The sequence below is a fragment of the Heloderma suspectum genome, chromosome 4, assembly GCF_057233095.1.
Source record: "Heloderma suspectum isolate Gila_16-S chromosome 4, 16-S_ref, whole genome shotgun sequence".
Lineage (NCBI taxonomy): Eukaryota > Metazoa > Chordata > Lepidosauria > Squamata > Helodermatidae > Heloderma > Heloderma suspectum.
In genome coordinates this window covers 19,222,047-19,239,830 of record NC_139461.1, presented here as the reverse complement: position 1 = coordinate 19,239,830, position 17,784 = coordinate 19,222,047, and the positions used below count along the sequence as shown (strand labels likewise).

General features: G+C 46.5%; 1 protein-coding gene across 1 annotated transcript in view; it reads left to right on the top strand.

The window, feature by feature from the left end:
- Nucleotides 1–17,784, top strand: part of TG (thyroglobulin) — a 224,933-nt gene that overhangs the window by 13,979 nt on the left and 193,170 nt on the right. The window contains exons 6-12 of the mRNA XM_084851439.1: nucleotides 9,095–9,201; nucleotides 9,450–9,593; nucleotides 11,137–11,322; nucleotides 12,097–13,143; nucleotides 14,788–15,375; nucleotides 16,836–17,072; nucleotides 17,627–17,764. Coding sequence (XP_084707565.1) covers nucleotides 9,095–9,201; nucleotides 9,450–9,593; nucleotides 11,137–11,322; nucleotides 12,097–13,143; nucleotides 14,788–15,375; nucleotides 16,836–17,072; nucleotides 17,627–17,764 — 2,447 coding nt within the window. The remainder of the gene's footprint in view (nucleotides 1–9,094; nucleotides 9,202–9,449; nucleotides 9,594–11,136; nucleotides 11,323–12,096; nucleotides 13,144–14,787; nucleotides 15,376–16,835; nucleotides 17,073–17,626; nucleotides 17,765–17,784) is intronic.

The window sequence follows — 17,784 nt, the reverse complement described above, 5'->3', positions numbered from 1 at the left end:
ATTGTAAGCATTTTAGCCACATTAGTTTCAGTAGGAGAGAGCTAAGCATGTGCAAAAGTCCCCCCTCCCATTGAAAACAATGGGATAGAAAAGCCCTTAACTTTGGCTGGACCATGCCTGTGAACAGTAGCAGGATGTGCTACATCTGTTGCTGGATTGTACACTTCAGCCTGAAGGCAGAAGGACTGAATGTTTAAATGCTTCACTGCACTTTCAAAATAGCAAGTCAGGAAGAAGGCTACTTTAGAGCCTATTTGCCAGATAGGTTAGTTTTCTACACACATGGAGCTTTTTCACAGGGAGGAGCATTTGCAGTTACATCATAAAAGGTTGCTGTTTATGTGCAACAGTCTTCAGTAAAAAGCCATGCAGTCTGTCTGTTTTCTGTTACCTGATTCAATCCCATTTCATCTTTCCACAGGGGGTTGGGGAGGAAGGGGGAATAATCTTTGTGGAGTTTTGAAGCACTTTGATTTGGTCTGTGTCATACGCTTCAAAAAAACCCGCCCAAACTTTTCTTTAAAGCCATTGAGTGGTGCTGGTTTTCAGGGTAACAACTTTCAAGAGGCTTTCATCAGCTCTTCTCTGCCTTAATTAGTGACAGAAAGCAGATGTGGGGGAGCGAAAGGAAGAACCACTTTGTTTATTTATTAAATTTATTTATTTATTAAATTTATTAATTGCCACTCTGGGCGATGTACAACAAAACAGTTAAAACAATAAAATTCTACATTAAAAACATCATAAAAAATACCCTAACCCACACCGAATGCCTGCCTGAACAACCACATTTTTAATGTGCGGCAGAAGCTCATTAAAGAGGGGGCGTTGAGGAGTTCCCTAGGGAGGGAATTCCACAGAGTAGGGGCCACCACAGAGAAGGCCCTCTCCTTCGTCCTCACCAGCCTAGCTGTCCTGGCTGATGGGACAGAGAGAAGGCCATCTGAGGCTGGTCTTGTTAAGCGGCCTGTCTGGTGTTGCTGGAGGCGCTGCTTAAGATAGGCTGGGCCGGAACCATATAGGGTTTTAAAGGTCAAAACCAACACCTTGAATTTGGCCTGGAAAACAACTGGTAACCAGTGCAACTCCTTCAGCACTGGAGTGATGTGATCCCACCGGCGGCTGCCTTTAATCAGGTGAGCTGCCACGTTCTGTGCCAGCTGCAGCTTCCGAACTGTCTTCAAGGGTAACCCCACGTAGAGCACATTACAGTAGTCTAAACGAGAGGAGACCAGGGCATGTACTACCAATGGGAGCAGATGATCGGGAAGGAAGGGGCGCAGCCGCTGTATCAGATGGAGTTGGTACAGCACTGTCTGGCTCACAGTTGACACCTGAGCCTCCATGGACAGCTGGGAGCCTAAAATGACCCCAGGCTGCGGACCTGGTCTTTCAAGGGTAGCCATACCCCATTCAACACCAGGTCAACATCCCCCAGCCTCCTCTTGTCTCCTACCAAAAGTACCTCGGTCTTGTCAGGGTTCAGCTTCAGCTTATTCCTCCCCATCCAGCCACTCACCATCTCCAGACATTTGGACAGGGATTCTACGGCCAACCTTGGTGAAGATTTGAACGAGAGGTAGAGCTGCGTGTCATCCGCATATTGGTGACACTGCATCCCAAACTTCCTGATGATAGCCCCCAGCGGCTTCACATAGATGTTAAATAGCATTGGGGAGAGGATGGGACCCTGTGGCACCCCACAAGTGAGTGGCCATGGGTCCAAAACCTCCTCTCCCAGTGCTAACCTGTGGTACCTGCCAGAGAGGAAGGACTGGAACCACTGCAATACGGCATCTCCAATGCCCATCCCCTCCAGGTGGTCCAGGAGGTCAACGGTATCAAAAGCTGCTGAGAGGTCGAGGAGAACAAGGAAGGAGCATTCACCCCTATCCAGAGCCCTCCTCATATCATCCACCAAGGCGACCAAGGCCGTTTCTGTCCCATGCCCAGGCCTGAAGCCTGACTGAAATGGATCTAGATATTTGGCTTCTTCCAAGTGTGCCCTCAACTGCATTGCCACCACCTGCTCAGTCACCTTGCCCAAAAATGGCAGATTCGAGACAAGCAAAAGTTGTTCAGAACTTGGGGATCCAAGGAGGGCTTCTTTAAGAGTGGTCTTATCACTGCCTCCTTGAGGGCTGATGGCATCACTCCCTCCTCAAGGGAGGCGTTCACCACCGCCCTGATTCCTTCACCCATTCTCTCTCTGCAGCTCATAATGAGCCAAGATGGGCAAGGATCAAGTAAGCAGGTGGTCGGTGTTACAGATGAAGGCTGTTTGCCATCTTGCATGGAGAAATGAATGGGTGATTGTAATTCTCAGTGGCAAGCTGCAACTCATTCTTCTGGTCTTCTTGAGATTCCTAATACCGCAACAGAATGAATCTATTGACACCTCGGATAGACGTGATAGCTGTGTTGTTGTGATAACAGGGACCGTCGAGAACATGCCAAGGGTGTATTCTTGTCTTAGAGCCACCACATGGAGGTGATGGCAAATGCCTCTGGGTGACCGTGGTTCCACATTGTTGGGTGTAATCCTGGGACATTTTGTCTGCTGGAAGCAGACAAAATGGCGCCCTCTGTTTCATATACCTAGGGTGGGGAACCTTTGGTTCTCTAGATGTTGTTGGACTCCAACTCTCAGTATCACCTGCCAGAATGGCCAATAGGCAGGGTTCCAACATCTGGAAGGCCACAGGTTGCCCAGCCCTGCCATATGCAGAAGCTGACTGGTCTGACAGTGGAAACTTACTTCAGTTCTGGCAGTTGGGTGACATACATGAGGGCAGCAGGTCTCTCTTAGGACACACAGGGCTGTGGGGCACACACATTTCTGTCCTCTATTTCCTCGCTGCTGCTTCCCTCACCCGATCATCTGCTGCCTGAGGAAGCTGCCCTACTCTGCCTAATAGTGTGGAGCCACACCATACTGGTCTCCTTGCCACAGGAGCAATCCACATGGTGAGCAGCTTTTGCTTGTTGTGAACCAGACATGGGGCCACCACCATGTGGAAGCCTTTCTTGTGGTGGCCCCCAAGTATCCTCCAAGGCTCCTTCTCCCTCAACAGTCACCAGCACCAGCCGTTCCAACAGTTGGAAGCAGGACCATTCCACCAGCGATGCAGAAAGACTTAATTTCCCCCACCTTTCCCTCCACGCAAAAAGAGGTTTGCATGAAATTAGAATATGCTAATTTGTATGTATAGATGCAAGCTTAGAAAGAAGTACTATGATTTAATAGAAATGCAATACATCTCCCACCATAGTGGGGAAGACTGTGACCAGGCGACCTGTTTGCCTGCTTGGTTTGCTGTCCAGGTGCTCATCACAGGTGGCAACTTCAAGGCCCCTGGGCTCTTCCTTCTGAGGGTTCTTTATTTTTAAACCAAACTTGGACTGGACAGCCCTTCAAATAGAGGATGCCTTCAAATAGGTGTAGTGTGGTGGACTAGGACTCCACACCAGTGTGGTGTAGTGGCTAGAGTGTTGGACTAGGACTCGGGAGATCCAGCTTCTAGTCTTCACTCAGCCATGGAAGAAAGTTTCAGCTATTGGGCAGTCTAGAAATGAAATGAAACAAAGAAACAAATAAATAAATGGAAGCTCACTGGGTGGCTTTGGGCCAGTCACAGACTCTCAGCCCAACCCACGGGGTTCTTGTTGTGAGGATAAAATGGAGGAGGATTATGTACTCCACCTTGGGTTCCTTAAGGAGGAAAAAAGGCGGGATATAAATGTAACAACCCCTTCATGGATCACTGCCTTGTTGTGGCAAAGGGGCTTGCGTTGCGTAACTCAGTGAAGCCATAAGCTGTGCTGTGCAGGGCCACCCAAGACGGACAGGTCATGGTGGAGAGTTCTGACAAAATGTGGTCCACTGGAGAAGGAAATGGCAACCCACTCCAGTATTCTTGCCAAGAAAACCCCATGGAACGTATCACAAGGCTAAAAGATATGACGCCGGAAGATGAGACCCTCAGGTCGGAAGGTGTCCAATATACTACTGGGGAAGAGCAGAGGGAATTTCCAAGTAGTGCCAGAAAGAGTGAAGCGGCTGGGCCAAAGCCGAAAGGACACTCAGCTGTGGATGTTTCTGGTGGTGAAAAGAAAGTCCAATGCTGTAAAGAACAATATTGTTTAGGAACCTGGAATGTCAGATCAATGAATCAAGGTAAGCTGGAGGTGGTCAAACATGAGATGGCAAGATTGAACATCGACATCTTGGGAATCAGCGAACTAAAATGGACAAGCATGGGCGAATTTAATTCAGGTGACCATCATATCTACTACTGTGGGCAAGAATCCCTTAGAAGAAATGGAGTAGCACTCATAGTCAACAAAAGGGTGGGAAAAGTAGCACTGGGGTACAATCTCAAAAACAATAGAATGTTCTCAGTACGAATCCAAGGCAAACCATTCAACATCACAGTAATTCAAGTAGGGATGTACGAAAGTCATTTACCTTTTCGCGGATTGTGTTCGTGGTGGTGGGGGAGGCGCTCCATCCCTCCCCCCGGAATCCTCGACAGAGGGGGAAGGCGATCCGGTCCTCCCCTCCTGGAATCCTGACCGGCCGGCTCTGCTCCGCCAGGGCCGTCCGCAGCCGGATTTCCGACCATGGACTGGCTGGTGCGGATGCTGTAGCGGCCGCCATTTGCATCCAGCCAGGCATCCGTGATAGGCTACGTAAGTCTTTTTTCTCGCCGTTTTAGCCTACGTAACGGCATAAGTCTCGCCGTTTTAGCCTACATAAATATTTACGTAGGCTAAAATGGCAAAAAAAAGAACGCAAATAGCGCCCACTACGCTATTTGTGTTCCCCCTTTTATTCACCGTAATAGTCTACGTAAATATTTACGTAGACTAAAACGGCAAAAAATAAGGAATGCAAATGGCGGCCACCGTAGCCACCACCATCTGCGTACGCTGTTTGTTTGTTTTTTTGCCCAGCTGTGATAGGCTACGTAAAGACTTACATAGCCTATCACAGCAAAGACCAAGATGTAAATGGCGGCCACAGCAGCCGGTCAAAAGACCAGCTGCCGCCGTCCAGAACATCCGCCCCAGGTAAGCCTCGTCCCGGGGGGAATCCGAAGGGGGAGAGAGCGGGGGGGCAGGCCGTTCCGCCACGGATTTCGGGGGGCCTAATGCCAGTGCATTTGGCCTCACTGAAATCCGTGGCAGAATTCTCCGCCGTCCCTAAATTCAAGTCTATGCCCCAACCACTGATGCCGAAGAAGCTGAGGTTGATTGGTTCTATGAAGACCTACAATGCCTTCTAGAACTAACACCAAAAAAAGATGTCCTCTTCATCATAGGGGATTGGAATGCTAAAGTAGGGATTGGAATGCTAAAGTAGGGATTGGAATGCTAAAGTAAAGTATCATAGGGAATTGGAATGCTAAAGTAGGAAGTCAAGAAATCACCGGGATAACAGGCAAGCATGGCCTTGGTGTACAAAATGAAGCAGGACAAAGGCTCATAGAGTTTTGCGAAGAGAACACGCTGATCATAGCCAACACTCTTTTCCAACAGCACAAGAGGCAACTCTACACATGGACATCAGCAGACGGTCAATATCGAAATCAGATTGATTATGTACTTTGCAGCCAAAGATGGAGAAGCTCTATACAGTCAGTAAAAACAAGACCTGGAGCTGACTGTGGCTCAGATCATGAGCTTCTTGTTGCGAAATTTCGGCTTAAATTGAAGAACGTAGGGAAAACCACTAAACCATTCAGGTATGACCTAAATCATATCCCTGATGAATATACAGTGGAGGTGAGGAATAGATTTCAGGGATTAGACCTGATAGACAGAGTGCCTCAGGAACTATGGACGGAGGTCCGGAACATTGTTCAGGAGGCAGCAACGAAATCCATCCCAAAGAAAAAGAAATGCAAGAAATCAAAGTGGCTGTCTGAGGAGGCTTTACAAGTAGCTGAAGAAAGAAGGGAAGCGAAAAGCAAGGGAGAAAGGGGAAGATATATCCAACTGAATGCAGAGTTCCAGAGAAGAGCAAGGAGAGACAAGAAGGCCTTCTTAAATGAACAATGCAAAGAAATCGAGGAAAACAAGAGAATGGGAAAGACTAGAGATCTCTTCAAGAAAATCGGAGATCTCAAGGGAAGGTTTTGTGCAAAGACGGGCGTGATAAAGGACAAAGAAGGCAGGGACCTAACAGAAGCAGATGAGATTAAGAAGAGGTGGCAAGAATACACAGAAGAACTATACAGGAAAGATCTGAATGTCCCTGATAGCCATGATAGTGTGGTCACTGAACTTGAGCCGGACATCCTAGAGAGTGAAATCAAGTGGGCCTTAGGAAGCATTACTAACAACAAAGCTGGTGGAGATGACAGTATTCCAGCTGAGCTATGTAAAATCCTAAAAGATGATGCTGTTAAAGTGCTGCACTCAATATGCCAACAAAGTTGGAACACTCAACAGTGGCCACAAGACTGGAAAAGGTCAGTTTACATTCCTATTCCAAAGAAGGGCAATGCCAAAGAGTGTTCAAACTACCGTACAATTGCGCTTATTTCACATGCCAGCAAGGTTATGCTCAAAATTCTACAAGCTAGGCTTCAGCAGTATGTGAACTGAGAACTACTGGTAGTACAAGCTGGGTTTCGAAGAGGCAGAGGAACTAGAGATCAAATCGCCAACATTCGCTGGATCATGGAGAAAGCAAGAGAATTCCAGAAAAAGTCTATTTCTGCTTCATTGACTATGCTAAAGCCTTTGATTGTGTGGATCACAACAAACTGTGGCAAATTCTTAAAGAGATGGGAGTACCAGACCATCTTACCTGTCTCCTGAGAAACCTGTATGAGGGACAAGAAGCAACAGTAAGAACCAGACATGGAACAACCAATTGGTTCAAAATTGGGAAAGGAGTATGACAAGGCTGTATATTGTCGCCCTGCTTATTTAATTTATATGCAGAGTACATCATGAGAAACGCTGGGTTGGATGAATCACAGGTTGGAATTAAGATTGCCGGGAGAATTATCAACAACCTCAGATACGCAGACAATACCACCCTAATGGCAGAAAGCGAAGAGGATCTAAAGAGCCTCTTGTTGAGGGTGAAAGAGGAGAGTGCAAAAGCTGGTTTGAAACTCAACATTAAAAAAACAAAGATCATGGCATCTGGCCCCATCACTTCCTGGCATATGGAAGGGGAAGAAATGGCAGTAGTGACAGATTTTATTTTCTTGGGCTCCAAGATCACCGCAGACGGTGACTGTAGCCATGAAATTAAAAGACGCTTGCTCCTTGGGAGGAAAGCTATGGCAAAGCTAGACAGCATAGTAAGAAGCAGAGACATCACCTTGCCAACAGAGGTTCGTATAATCAAAGCTATGGTTTTCCCAGTAGTAATGTATGGCTGTGAGAGCTGGACTATAAGGAAGGCTGAGCGCCGAAGAATTGATGCCTTGAACTGTGTTGCTGGAGAAGACTCTTACGAGTCCCCTGGACTGCAAGGAGGTCAAATCAGTCAATCCTGAAGGAAATCAACCCTGAGTGCTCATTGGAAGAACAGATCCTGAAGCTGAAGCTCAAATATTTTGGCCACCTAATGCGAAAAGAAAACTCCCTGGAAAAGACCCTGATGCTGGGAAAGATTGAAGGCAAAAGGAGAAGGGGATGGCAGTGGATGAGATGGCTAAATAGCATCACCGATGCAATGAATATGAATTTGAGCACACTCCGGGAGAGAGCAGAGGACAGGAAGGCCTGGCGTGCTATGGTCCATGGGGTCACGATGAGTTGGACACGATTTAACGACTGAACAACAACATAAATGTAACAAACAAACAACAAACAAAGAAATAGAGGACTGTCCTCTGTACAGGAGGACACATGGCCACCCCAGCCAAATCCCCACTCAGCCATGATGTTCACACTGGCTGACCATGAGCCTTACCTAACCTAACCCACAGGGTTGTTGTGAATATTAAATGGGGCGGCATGGGGGCCACCTCGAGTTCGTTGAAGGAAAGGCAATGTTGATATAGATGTAGATCAGTGGAGGCTGGTGGCTCCTATGTCAGAGGGGTGGTGAATCTGCTCTGGGTATCAGTCAGAGCCAGTCAGAACTCTCAAGGAGCTATCCAAGGTGCTGAACTCTATCCCCAAGGGTTCTGACTGAAACCGAGTTCTGACTAACTTCTCTACCCCACTGACATAGGAGCAACCAGCCTCCACTGATATAGATACAATGCATACATTCTACAATGTCCCCTTCATGGAAAATGCAGGTGCAGAGATCAGTATATTTATAAGGCAGCACAAGTAGGAGCCCTCCCCCAGCACTGAGAGTAACATGAACAATAATGTAATAGAAGCAAACCGCAGATATGACCTATGGTTCAATTCAATTGTCAGTAGTCTGACTTGTTCATGGGATTTGTACCAAAGTGACCAACCACTTCTGCTTATCAACACTGTAACCAATTTTACATGACACAACAGCCCACCATGGCTTAGTTTACCCATGGGACCTGTTGCATTGCGCCAGACACCCGTGGGCACCAGTTTTGCATGGTGCCCGTGGGCATCTGGCTTCCCGTAGCTTGCCGTGTCATGCAAACCCAGACAGCAGGGGTTGTTTGAGGGTTAGACAACCATCAAATAACCCATGGCTAGTTTTAGGGTTATTTGGGGGTTGTCTAACCCTCAAACAACCCCTGTCATCTGGGTTCACAAGACACAGAAGTCATGGCAAGCTGGGTGCCCATGAGCACCACGCAAAATGATGCCTGTGGGTGTCCGGCACAATGCAACAGCGCTGTTGGTAAATTAAGCCATGGTGGGACGTCATGATGTGTGAACAGGCTGTCTGTGTTGGGCACTGTTGCTTAGGGCTGAGTCACAGAACAACTGGCTTTTTGTTGTCATTAGCACATGTAAGCAATCCAAGTTGTGTCCTGGAAAAATCGAGTCATGCAATGTTATTTTCTTTTTGAACAATATTTGTGGTTGTGCAAAGGGTAGCTCCTATAGTGCTGAGAGGGGTTGTGACGTCAGCAGTGAGTCACAGTACATGGTGCACTTTCTAATGGGCTGATTTTACTTTTAGATTCCCAGAAGTGTTCCTCACATTTAGTTCCTTCAGAAGTTGGTTCCCAGAGGTCACCGCATACTGTTACTGTGCTGACAGTCTAGGACGGGAACTAGAGGGTACAGGTAGGTGCCTGCCAAATCCTATGGTATTTATCGCATATCAAATACTTTTATCAAAAAGATCAGAATGTGAACGTGTCAGAATGTACATTTTAGAATTGTCCTGTTTTATAATTACACAGATACATTTCAAATGCATGATTGCAGATTTTTGTTTTAGATCTAGTGCAGTCAAATTAGGAAACGGGGTGAGAGAGAGAAAAGTCTGTCAGTATAGGATTCTGGTGCTAAACTGCTGTTTTCTCTCTCAGGTCTGGAAATGTTGCTTGAGAATGTTTATGATACAGTTTTTGCATCACTGGAGCCGGTTCGCACCTTTACTGAAACCAGCATGTATAGGATCTTGCAGAGACGTTTTCTGGGAGTACAGCTGGCGACATCTGGCAGATTCAGATGTACGTAGCATGAAGTCATAAGGCATGGAAAACATGGTAACAAACAAGGCCAGTCCAAGATATTTTGCTCCCTGAGCTGACGGACAAGATGGCGCCTCCCCCTCTCTCCATTCCATATTCAGAAGCCAATCAAAATGGCATAGACTGTTCACTTCTAAATTGCCCCCCAAAGAAGAAATGTGTCACCAAAGAGGGGGACAAAAGAGGACAGTGATTTGCTTGAAATGTGCGCCTTCTTATTTCGAACTATAAATGCAAATTTAGAAATGCTTTGTTCTTGTTGTTCAGTTGTTAAGTCGTGTACGACTCTTGGTGACCCCATGGACCATAGCTTAGTATCATTTAAATACAAATACAATACATCTCACCATAGTGTGGAAGACTGTGATCAGGTGACGCGTGTGCCTGCTTGCTTGGTCTGTTGTTGAGGTGAACTGAGGACAGGCATCTTTCAAGTCCCCTGCTGTGCTCTCCCTTCTTATGGTTCTTCATCTTCAAACTTGGACAGGATGGCCCTTTAAATAGAGGAAAGTTTGGAAGTCCTTCAAACAGAGGACAGTTCTCTGTAACAGAGGAGTCATGAGCATCCTAGATTGGCAGTTGAATGGTTCTAGATGGGGCAGCATGTTCCACCACACCTGAGGGCTGCAGACTAGCTTAGGGGGTACAAAGCAGGCCATGTGGCACACACAGCTCTACTTTCCCAATGCCTTACTGCCATTCTCCCCCTCCCAGCATTTTCCACCTGAGGCAGCACTTTATTCTGCCTAATGGTAGGGCCGGCCCTGTTAACAGGCTAAACATGAGGCGCTTGAGGGTGGGGGTGGTCTTGGAACAGTGGCACAAGGAGTTACTGGCGTGATTAGGGCCTGCTCCAGATGGCCATGAGATCAGGCATTTCCTGGGGCCTCAAGGTCTGTAAATGGGTCCAGCCATCCCAAGGGGCTGCTACGCTAATTTTACAAGGAGAACTGAAGAGGAGCACATAAGAGAGTTCACGGCCTCCAAGCTGTAGAGCTGCCACTGGGCTGGATTAGTGCTGCATTTCAGCGCTACCACTGCAGATGGCCAGAGAGTGACTGCAGTCCACCAGCCCAGTAGGGAACAGGTGATGAAAGGACCCAATGGAATCTCATCTTTATATACAGGATAGCACGACTGCATTTGGCAATAGCCACCAGTACCCAACATGAATACCATGAAAATAATTATTTAGTAAATAAGTGGGTAGAGAGGGCATCTGTCCTGGGGTGGAATTAGAACTGCCGTGTCTATCTGAAGGTCTTTCAGCTACTGTGGCACAAGAGCGCTGCTTCTATAGTCTTACTCAGCGCCTAACGTAACCGTGGCGAGTTGCAACAGGCTTACAAGTGACAAATGCGTTAGGAAGTTCTGTCTTCTGTTGCACTGGATGTTGCTTAAGTCCACTGCTGACTGAAGCCATTTTCTGCACCCTCATGCAGGATCACAGTGTTGGACAAACATAGAAGGGAATGAAAATGGTCTCCATTACTTCAGTGTTTCCCTTGCTATTCTTTCTCAGGCCCCTCCAAGTGCGAAACAGAGAGATTCACTGCCATTCGTTTCAAACAGAATTATAGGCCGTTGTGTGATGATAACGGAGCCTATAAGCCAACGCAGTGGCAGCTGGATGGAGAGTGTTGGTGTGTGGACACCAAGGGCCAGGAACTCCCTGGAACAAGGAGGAATGGGCAGCGTCCAAGATGTGGTATGTGAAACATGGAATCTGTGATGTAGTGGAACCTGGCGTGCAGGAGTGCCATGCAGACACTTTTTTATTAGCAGCGATGCTGATGTATCTGTCCCCTCCTGACTTCTCTGTGCTTAAGCTGCAATCCTCCCTGTAGCTGGGGGAAATGAATTTTCCCAGCAACACTGGCCTGGTTTGCATGTCATAACAACCCCCAGTTAATAAATCATGGGTGGTTGAGAAGACGAGTGGGAGCAAGCGGGAGTCCTGGTTCCCGTACTCCCACTGCGATAAACAACCCAGAGATGCTCTGTCCCTGGGTTGTTTATCATGATGGCCAAATCCAGAACTCCAGGTAGTTGAAGGATGAACAGCCCAGAGTTCCAGCTTTGGACGTCATGATAAACAACCCATGGCTTGACCCATATGCGAACTGGGTCAATATATTGCTCCCTGTTGTAATGCAAAGTATTTTGGGGTGGCTTTGTCTTGAATAGGGAATGAAGACCCATTAGCTTTACAAAAGACCTGCTTTTGGAGGAGATGAATACCACTGCCTGAATGTTTGGATTCTCCTTGGGGACGTGGCTAGGGGGATTGTCATGATGAATGCCTGCACTTCAAAATTTACTACTACGCTACTACTTGGAATAGATCTATTGTGCTATCTGGTCTAAACTCCTCTCCAAGAGAGGAGAGGGTATAAAAAAATCTCAGTTGTTTTCTTACAAAACATCCAAGCAATCCAGTTTGAATAATAACTATATCAATGTCATCTTTTATTTTGTCTAGGCGAGGAACACACTTGCGTCTCTGAGAGACAATTGTCTCTGTCCAGGCTTTTTTATGGCCCCATTGGACATTTCAGCCAGGACAGCTTGTTCTCTACCACCCAAGAGTCACAGAAAATGGTTGGGTCCTCAAGATCTTGTCCTCCTTCATTCAAGGAACTCTTCGTGAATTCTGGCTTGCTGTCTTCCATCACTGAACAATTGAGTGCTTCTCAGCTACTCACACTTGAATCCATCCTTAGTGAAGCTATTGGAGGGATGTTTCCTTCAAGAGAACTCGCTCGCGTTGCCCTTCGGTTCACCAGCAACCCCAAGCGATTCCAAGAAAACCTTTTCGGGGGGAAGTTTTTGAAGAATTTGGTGGGGCTCAACTTCACGGGAGCTCTCGGCCCTAACAGCAAATTTAGTTTGGACCGTTATTTCCAGCAGATAGCGATGAATGACAGCTTCACTGAACTGGCCCAACAACTTTCGCCAGAAGTGTTGCAGGAGAAGTTCGATCTGAGCCAGGTTCTTGTAGACCGTTTTGGCCACGTTGTCAATTTACAGGACAATCGGAATGCAGTCCAGTTTCTTGCTTCTCTCCTTGAAGCCCCGGAGTTTTTCACTTTCCTGTGGCATGTGATTTCTGTCCCACAAAGTGTTGCTGAAGATTTAGGTGATGTTGCGAGGATAGTGATGAAATTCAAAGACTGCCCAGAGCAGGCCAAAACTTTGTTTGTGCCAACTTGTACAAAAGAGGGCGGGTATGAGGAAATGCAGTGCTATGCAGGGGATTGCTGGTGTGTGGACGTGAGTGGCAAAGAAATCCCAGGGTCCAGAGTACGGGGCAAACGCCCAAGGTGCCCCACGACATGCGAAAAGGAAAGGGAAAGTCTGCAACGCTTGAAAAGAAGCCAGCCTGCAGGTTCTGAGCTGTTTGTTCCTTCATGTACCCAGGAGGGAAAATTCCTGCCAGTTCAGTGCCATGGAAGAAATTGTTTCTGCGTTAATTCAGAAGGCAGGACTATTCCAGCCATAGCTGTAAATACAGGATGGCCCACACAGTGTAAGTTTTATATTTTGTATTTTCATGTCCGTTGCTTCTACTTCATTTCATTCATTCATTTATTCATTTACAACTTTTGTGTAATGCTCCTAGGGATGGGTGGATTCCCTACCTTTCATCCTGGCAGGGAATCCACCCAGGGGTGGGGAGGCGATCCATTCCTCCCCCCAGAATCCTCTTCTGCCAATTCCGTGGAGCCGGCCGCCAGCTCCATATTGCTGGTGATTCAGCCGGCCGCCATTGCCGTGCCATATCGCTGGCTGAGTGAGGGCTGACTCCGGACGCAAATGACGTCCGCTACACCATTTGCGGCCGTAAAGCTCTTAGATTAAGCTAAATGCAGCCATAAGTGGTGCTGAACATGTGACTTGTGCCTGTAGAGAGAGGCATGTCACCAAAGGAATTTAGGGAAGCTGTTATCACTATGAAGTATTATTACACTCTCCATACTCCTCAAATATATGAGTAGAGCATATATAGAGGCAAGCAGCATACACATTCCTGCCAGGCAGTAGATCCTCTACTCTCCAGATGTTATTGGACTAACTCCCATCAGCCTCAGCCAGAAATGATGGGAGCTGTAGTCCAGCAACATCTGAAAGGCCCCAGGTGCCCCAACCCTGCTACCTCATAGAGGGGTACCCTACATTCCAAGGTGCTTAATGCCTTCAACTAACCCTCAGCTTTCTCTCTCCTTCTTTCATTCCCTGTCTGTCCTAAGCTGCTGCTTTTGTTCACAAACACAAACACAGACATGCCCCTCCCCTTAATGGGAGGTCACCTGCTATGATGACTAACACTCAAGAAAGATCTCCAGACGATTATCTTTTGCTGAGGAACCATCAGCCACCACCCTGGCCCATGAACAAGCAATGTCCCTAATAAAGGGATGGCTGGCTAGCAATCATAACACTACAATAAAATCAGAAGGTGACATTAGAAACCATTAAAAGCTCGACAGAGCAACATAGTCTTCATTGCCTGTCTAAAGCAGAGTAAAGAGGGGGCTAGTCTGACTTCCATTGGGATGGGCGTTCTATAGTCTACTTTTACTGCTGTCAAAAAGGCCCTGTCTCCAGTGCCCACCATCCTAATCTCACTGGAGGTGAGATATATAGCAGGGTCTCCTATGATAATCACAATTAAGGGCAAGTTCATGTTGGAGGAGGCACTCTTTCAGATGTCCTGGCCCCAAACCATTTAGGGCTTTATAGGTAAGAACCAACACCTTGAAGTGGGTTTAGAAACAAACTGGGAGCCAGTGAAGCTGACCCAAGACTGACGTTATACATTTTGCGCTAGCTGCAGTTTCTAAACAATAGCTGTTGTTTCCAAACCCTAAGCCCCATCTTAGAAGAGGCATTCCCTCCTTTGTTTCTGAGAGACGGAGGAATGTCTTCTCAGAGAATGTCTTCTCAGAGAATGTCTTCTCTGAGCCTACTACCCACATTTTCTGCAATCGCTTACATGTAAAACAAAACAAAACTGATTTTTTTTAAAGATTTGCTGTCCAATTAATGAGGTGTACTTTCAAATCAATCAAAACGTTTTTAATTGACTAATCTAACCGATTACTCAACTAAACTCTTTAAAGTCTTTCATTTAATATATGCTTAGCAACCAATAGACTTTCTTCTCCTTTAGGTCCAAGTGACTGCCAATTAGCAGCCAGTCAGGCTTTTCTAAGAACTGTCCAGCAACTATGGTTGGATCCTGCTACCCTGCCTCAGCTGACGAGTGTCTATATCCCACAATGCAATCTGGATGGTCAGTGGAGGCAGGTCCAATGTAACGGCCCCTCTGAACAAGCTTTTGAATGGTATCAAAGGTGGATCACCCAGAATAATAATGGCAGAGCTCTTCCTTTCATGGATTTGGTGAACATACTTCTTGAATATAAAGAGAGATCTCAGCAAAGCTTTGGAGACCTTGTCAAAATCCTCTATGAAGGTGGCCACCAGAATATCTTCCCGGAGCTCTCCAAATATCCTTCTTTCGACGTAGTTCCTCAAGAGGTGCTGGAGGGCAAGACCACAGGAAGTTCATCCAAGAACATTTTGCTGGAACCCTTCACTTTCTGGCAGCTTCTTCATGGAAATCTCATCCATTACCCAGGATCCTATGGTGATTTCAGTATCCCACTGGGACATTTTGACCTTCGCAATTGTTGGTGTGTGGATGAAAAGGGACAAATGCAAGGAAGCAAAGCTGATGTAAACAAGGTTCCAGATTGTAAGTAACTCACCTCCATCATTCGATCTTGTACTTAAATTGTGTTGTAAATGTTGATGGGATTGAGACAAAATCTTGGCCTAGTGAAGCATGTGTAATATGATTAACAGTATTCTTGCTGAAGTAAATTGTTTTTTTTATGAAAGAAAAAAATATCAACCTCTTATTTTAAGCTTCTGTTTGATAGTAAAATGGATTGTATCAATTTAATTCCAGAAGAACTCTTTGCTCTGATTATGACCCCTCTCTGGAGTAGGGTTGCCAGGTTTCCTATTTTACAGAGAACAGTCCTCTATTTTGGAGAGCTGGTAGAGGACAGTCCTCTCTTTGAAGATGTCCTCCATTTGAAAGGCTGTCCAATCCAAGTCTGGTTTAAAGTCAAAGAGCCATAAGAAGCCAGAAGAGCAGGCAGGGGCCTTGAAGATGGGAGTTGTAGTCCAAAAACATCTGGAGAGCCATATGTTCACCATCCCTGTTCTAGGTTGTGCTCTGACTCCAGACGCTTGGCTGCTGGGTCTTAAAAGCTACAGACCAGGATAATGTCAGGTTTGTGGCACTATCCCATCTCTGTATGAGCCCCAACACTATATGTATTTTTGAGCACTAGAAACATGAAGAAATATAGGGAGAAATGAGCAGTTCAGGATGAGTGCACTTTATCCCATTCCATTCCTTTCTTCTTCATGGGGCTGCTGTGCCTGGCATTCCCCACCTCCAGAATGGTTTCAGTTTAACTAGAAGAATTTCTAAAATTATTTTTGGTAAATATAAGAATCCCATTGGATCAGAGCAAAGGACTATCTTGTCCAGACTCCTGTTTTCCTCAGTGACCAACCAGAAGCCTCTAAAGAAGACCACAAGCTAGGGATGAAGGCAATAGGAGACTGCCTCTGAACATGGATGAATATATTCCGTATATTCCACCATTGTTTATGCTGTCTAGGGCTGCTGGGAGTTGTAGGCCAAAATGTCTGGAGGGCTGCAAATGGCCCACCCCTGCCATACAGTCATCATTCTGGAATTGGAGCATGCTCTGTTTGCTAGTTTTTATTTCCATCAGCTCATTTACATGCTCCTGCCCCCATCCATGTTACCGACATGCATGCACATTTTTTTTACAGTGCTTTATCAGTCTTGATGTGCTCATATGTACGATTGCATCAAGATTCTGCTGTTGTTGTATCTTATTGATGCATGCAAGTGCTTCTATGCATTGCTAAAACATCACACAAAAATGGGGGTGGGGGGAGAACAAATTGCTTCCTGCTTTGACACCAGACAGTTGGCTCTCAAGGGCTATGTATCAGAATGATGTCAAGTTTGTGACAGTCTTGCTTTTCCATGTGAACACCAAAGGTTCGATACAATGCTGTCTGTCTGCCAGTGAAATGGAAACTCCTAGTATAACAGCTCCCCGTCCCCCACCTTGTCCACTGAACAATACATTTCTCTCCCTGCAGGTCCTGGAGAGTGTGAAGCTGCCAAGCGCAATGCCATGCAGTTCATTGACGAAGTGGAGCAGCTCATCCAGGATTCAAACAGCTCCCATTTTCCTTTTGGACAGAGCTTTTTAATGGCAAAAGTGGCCATGCTGACAGATGATGAGCTTCTGAATAATTTTTCTCAGGCAGGCATCACATTTTCAGAAAAGTTGCTGATGGGGAACAATTACGCTATCCGGCTGGCTGCCCAATCAAGTATGTTTGTAAGGAGAAATGATCTCATCTGGTCCAATAGTATTTTGGATGGAAGCTCCCTCCCCCCATGGCCAAGTAGACCCTTGACAAGTTAAGGGAGAGTTAAATGCATGTCAGGCACCTGCAGTATATTGTAGGAGTTGGTTCTTTCCCCCTTTTGTTGGGGCTTTTGTCATACCAAAGGTTCCAGGTTCAGTCTCTGCCAACTTCCGACTGAGAGATGGCTGGTAAACACCCCTCTCTGAAGCCCTGGAAAGCTACTGCCAGTCGGGCAGTATCAGGGGAGGGCAATTTCTGGCCCTCCAGATGTTTTGGACCTCAAATTCCATCATCCCTCACCATTGGCTATGCTGGCTAGGGCTGATGGGAGTTGTAGGCCAAAACATCTGGAGGGCCACAAGTTTCCCACACCCTGGTATAGACAATACTGAGTTCAGAGTGCTACAAATATAACAAATGCATTAAATATTACCTGCAATTATTTACAAATTCACAGAAAAGCCGTTCGCTTGTTGCTAAATATACTTGCTTAGGTTGTGTGTGTGTGTTTTTAGCCTTGCATTTCTATTGGAGGAGTCTCTTTGCATCACGTGATTCTGCAGGAGAGGCTGTGCGCTTGGGATTTCAGACTTACATCCCCCAATGTGATTGGCTGGGGAACTGGGAACCTGTCCAGTGCTATGAAAGCTCAGGTGAGAGATGGCTTGAAGAC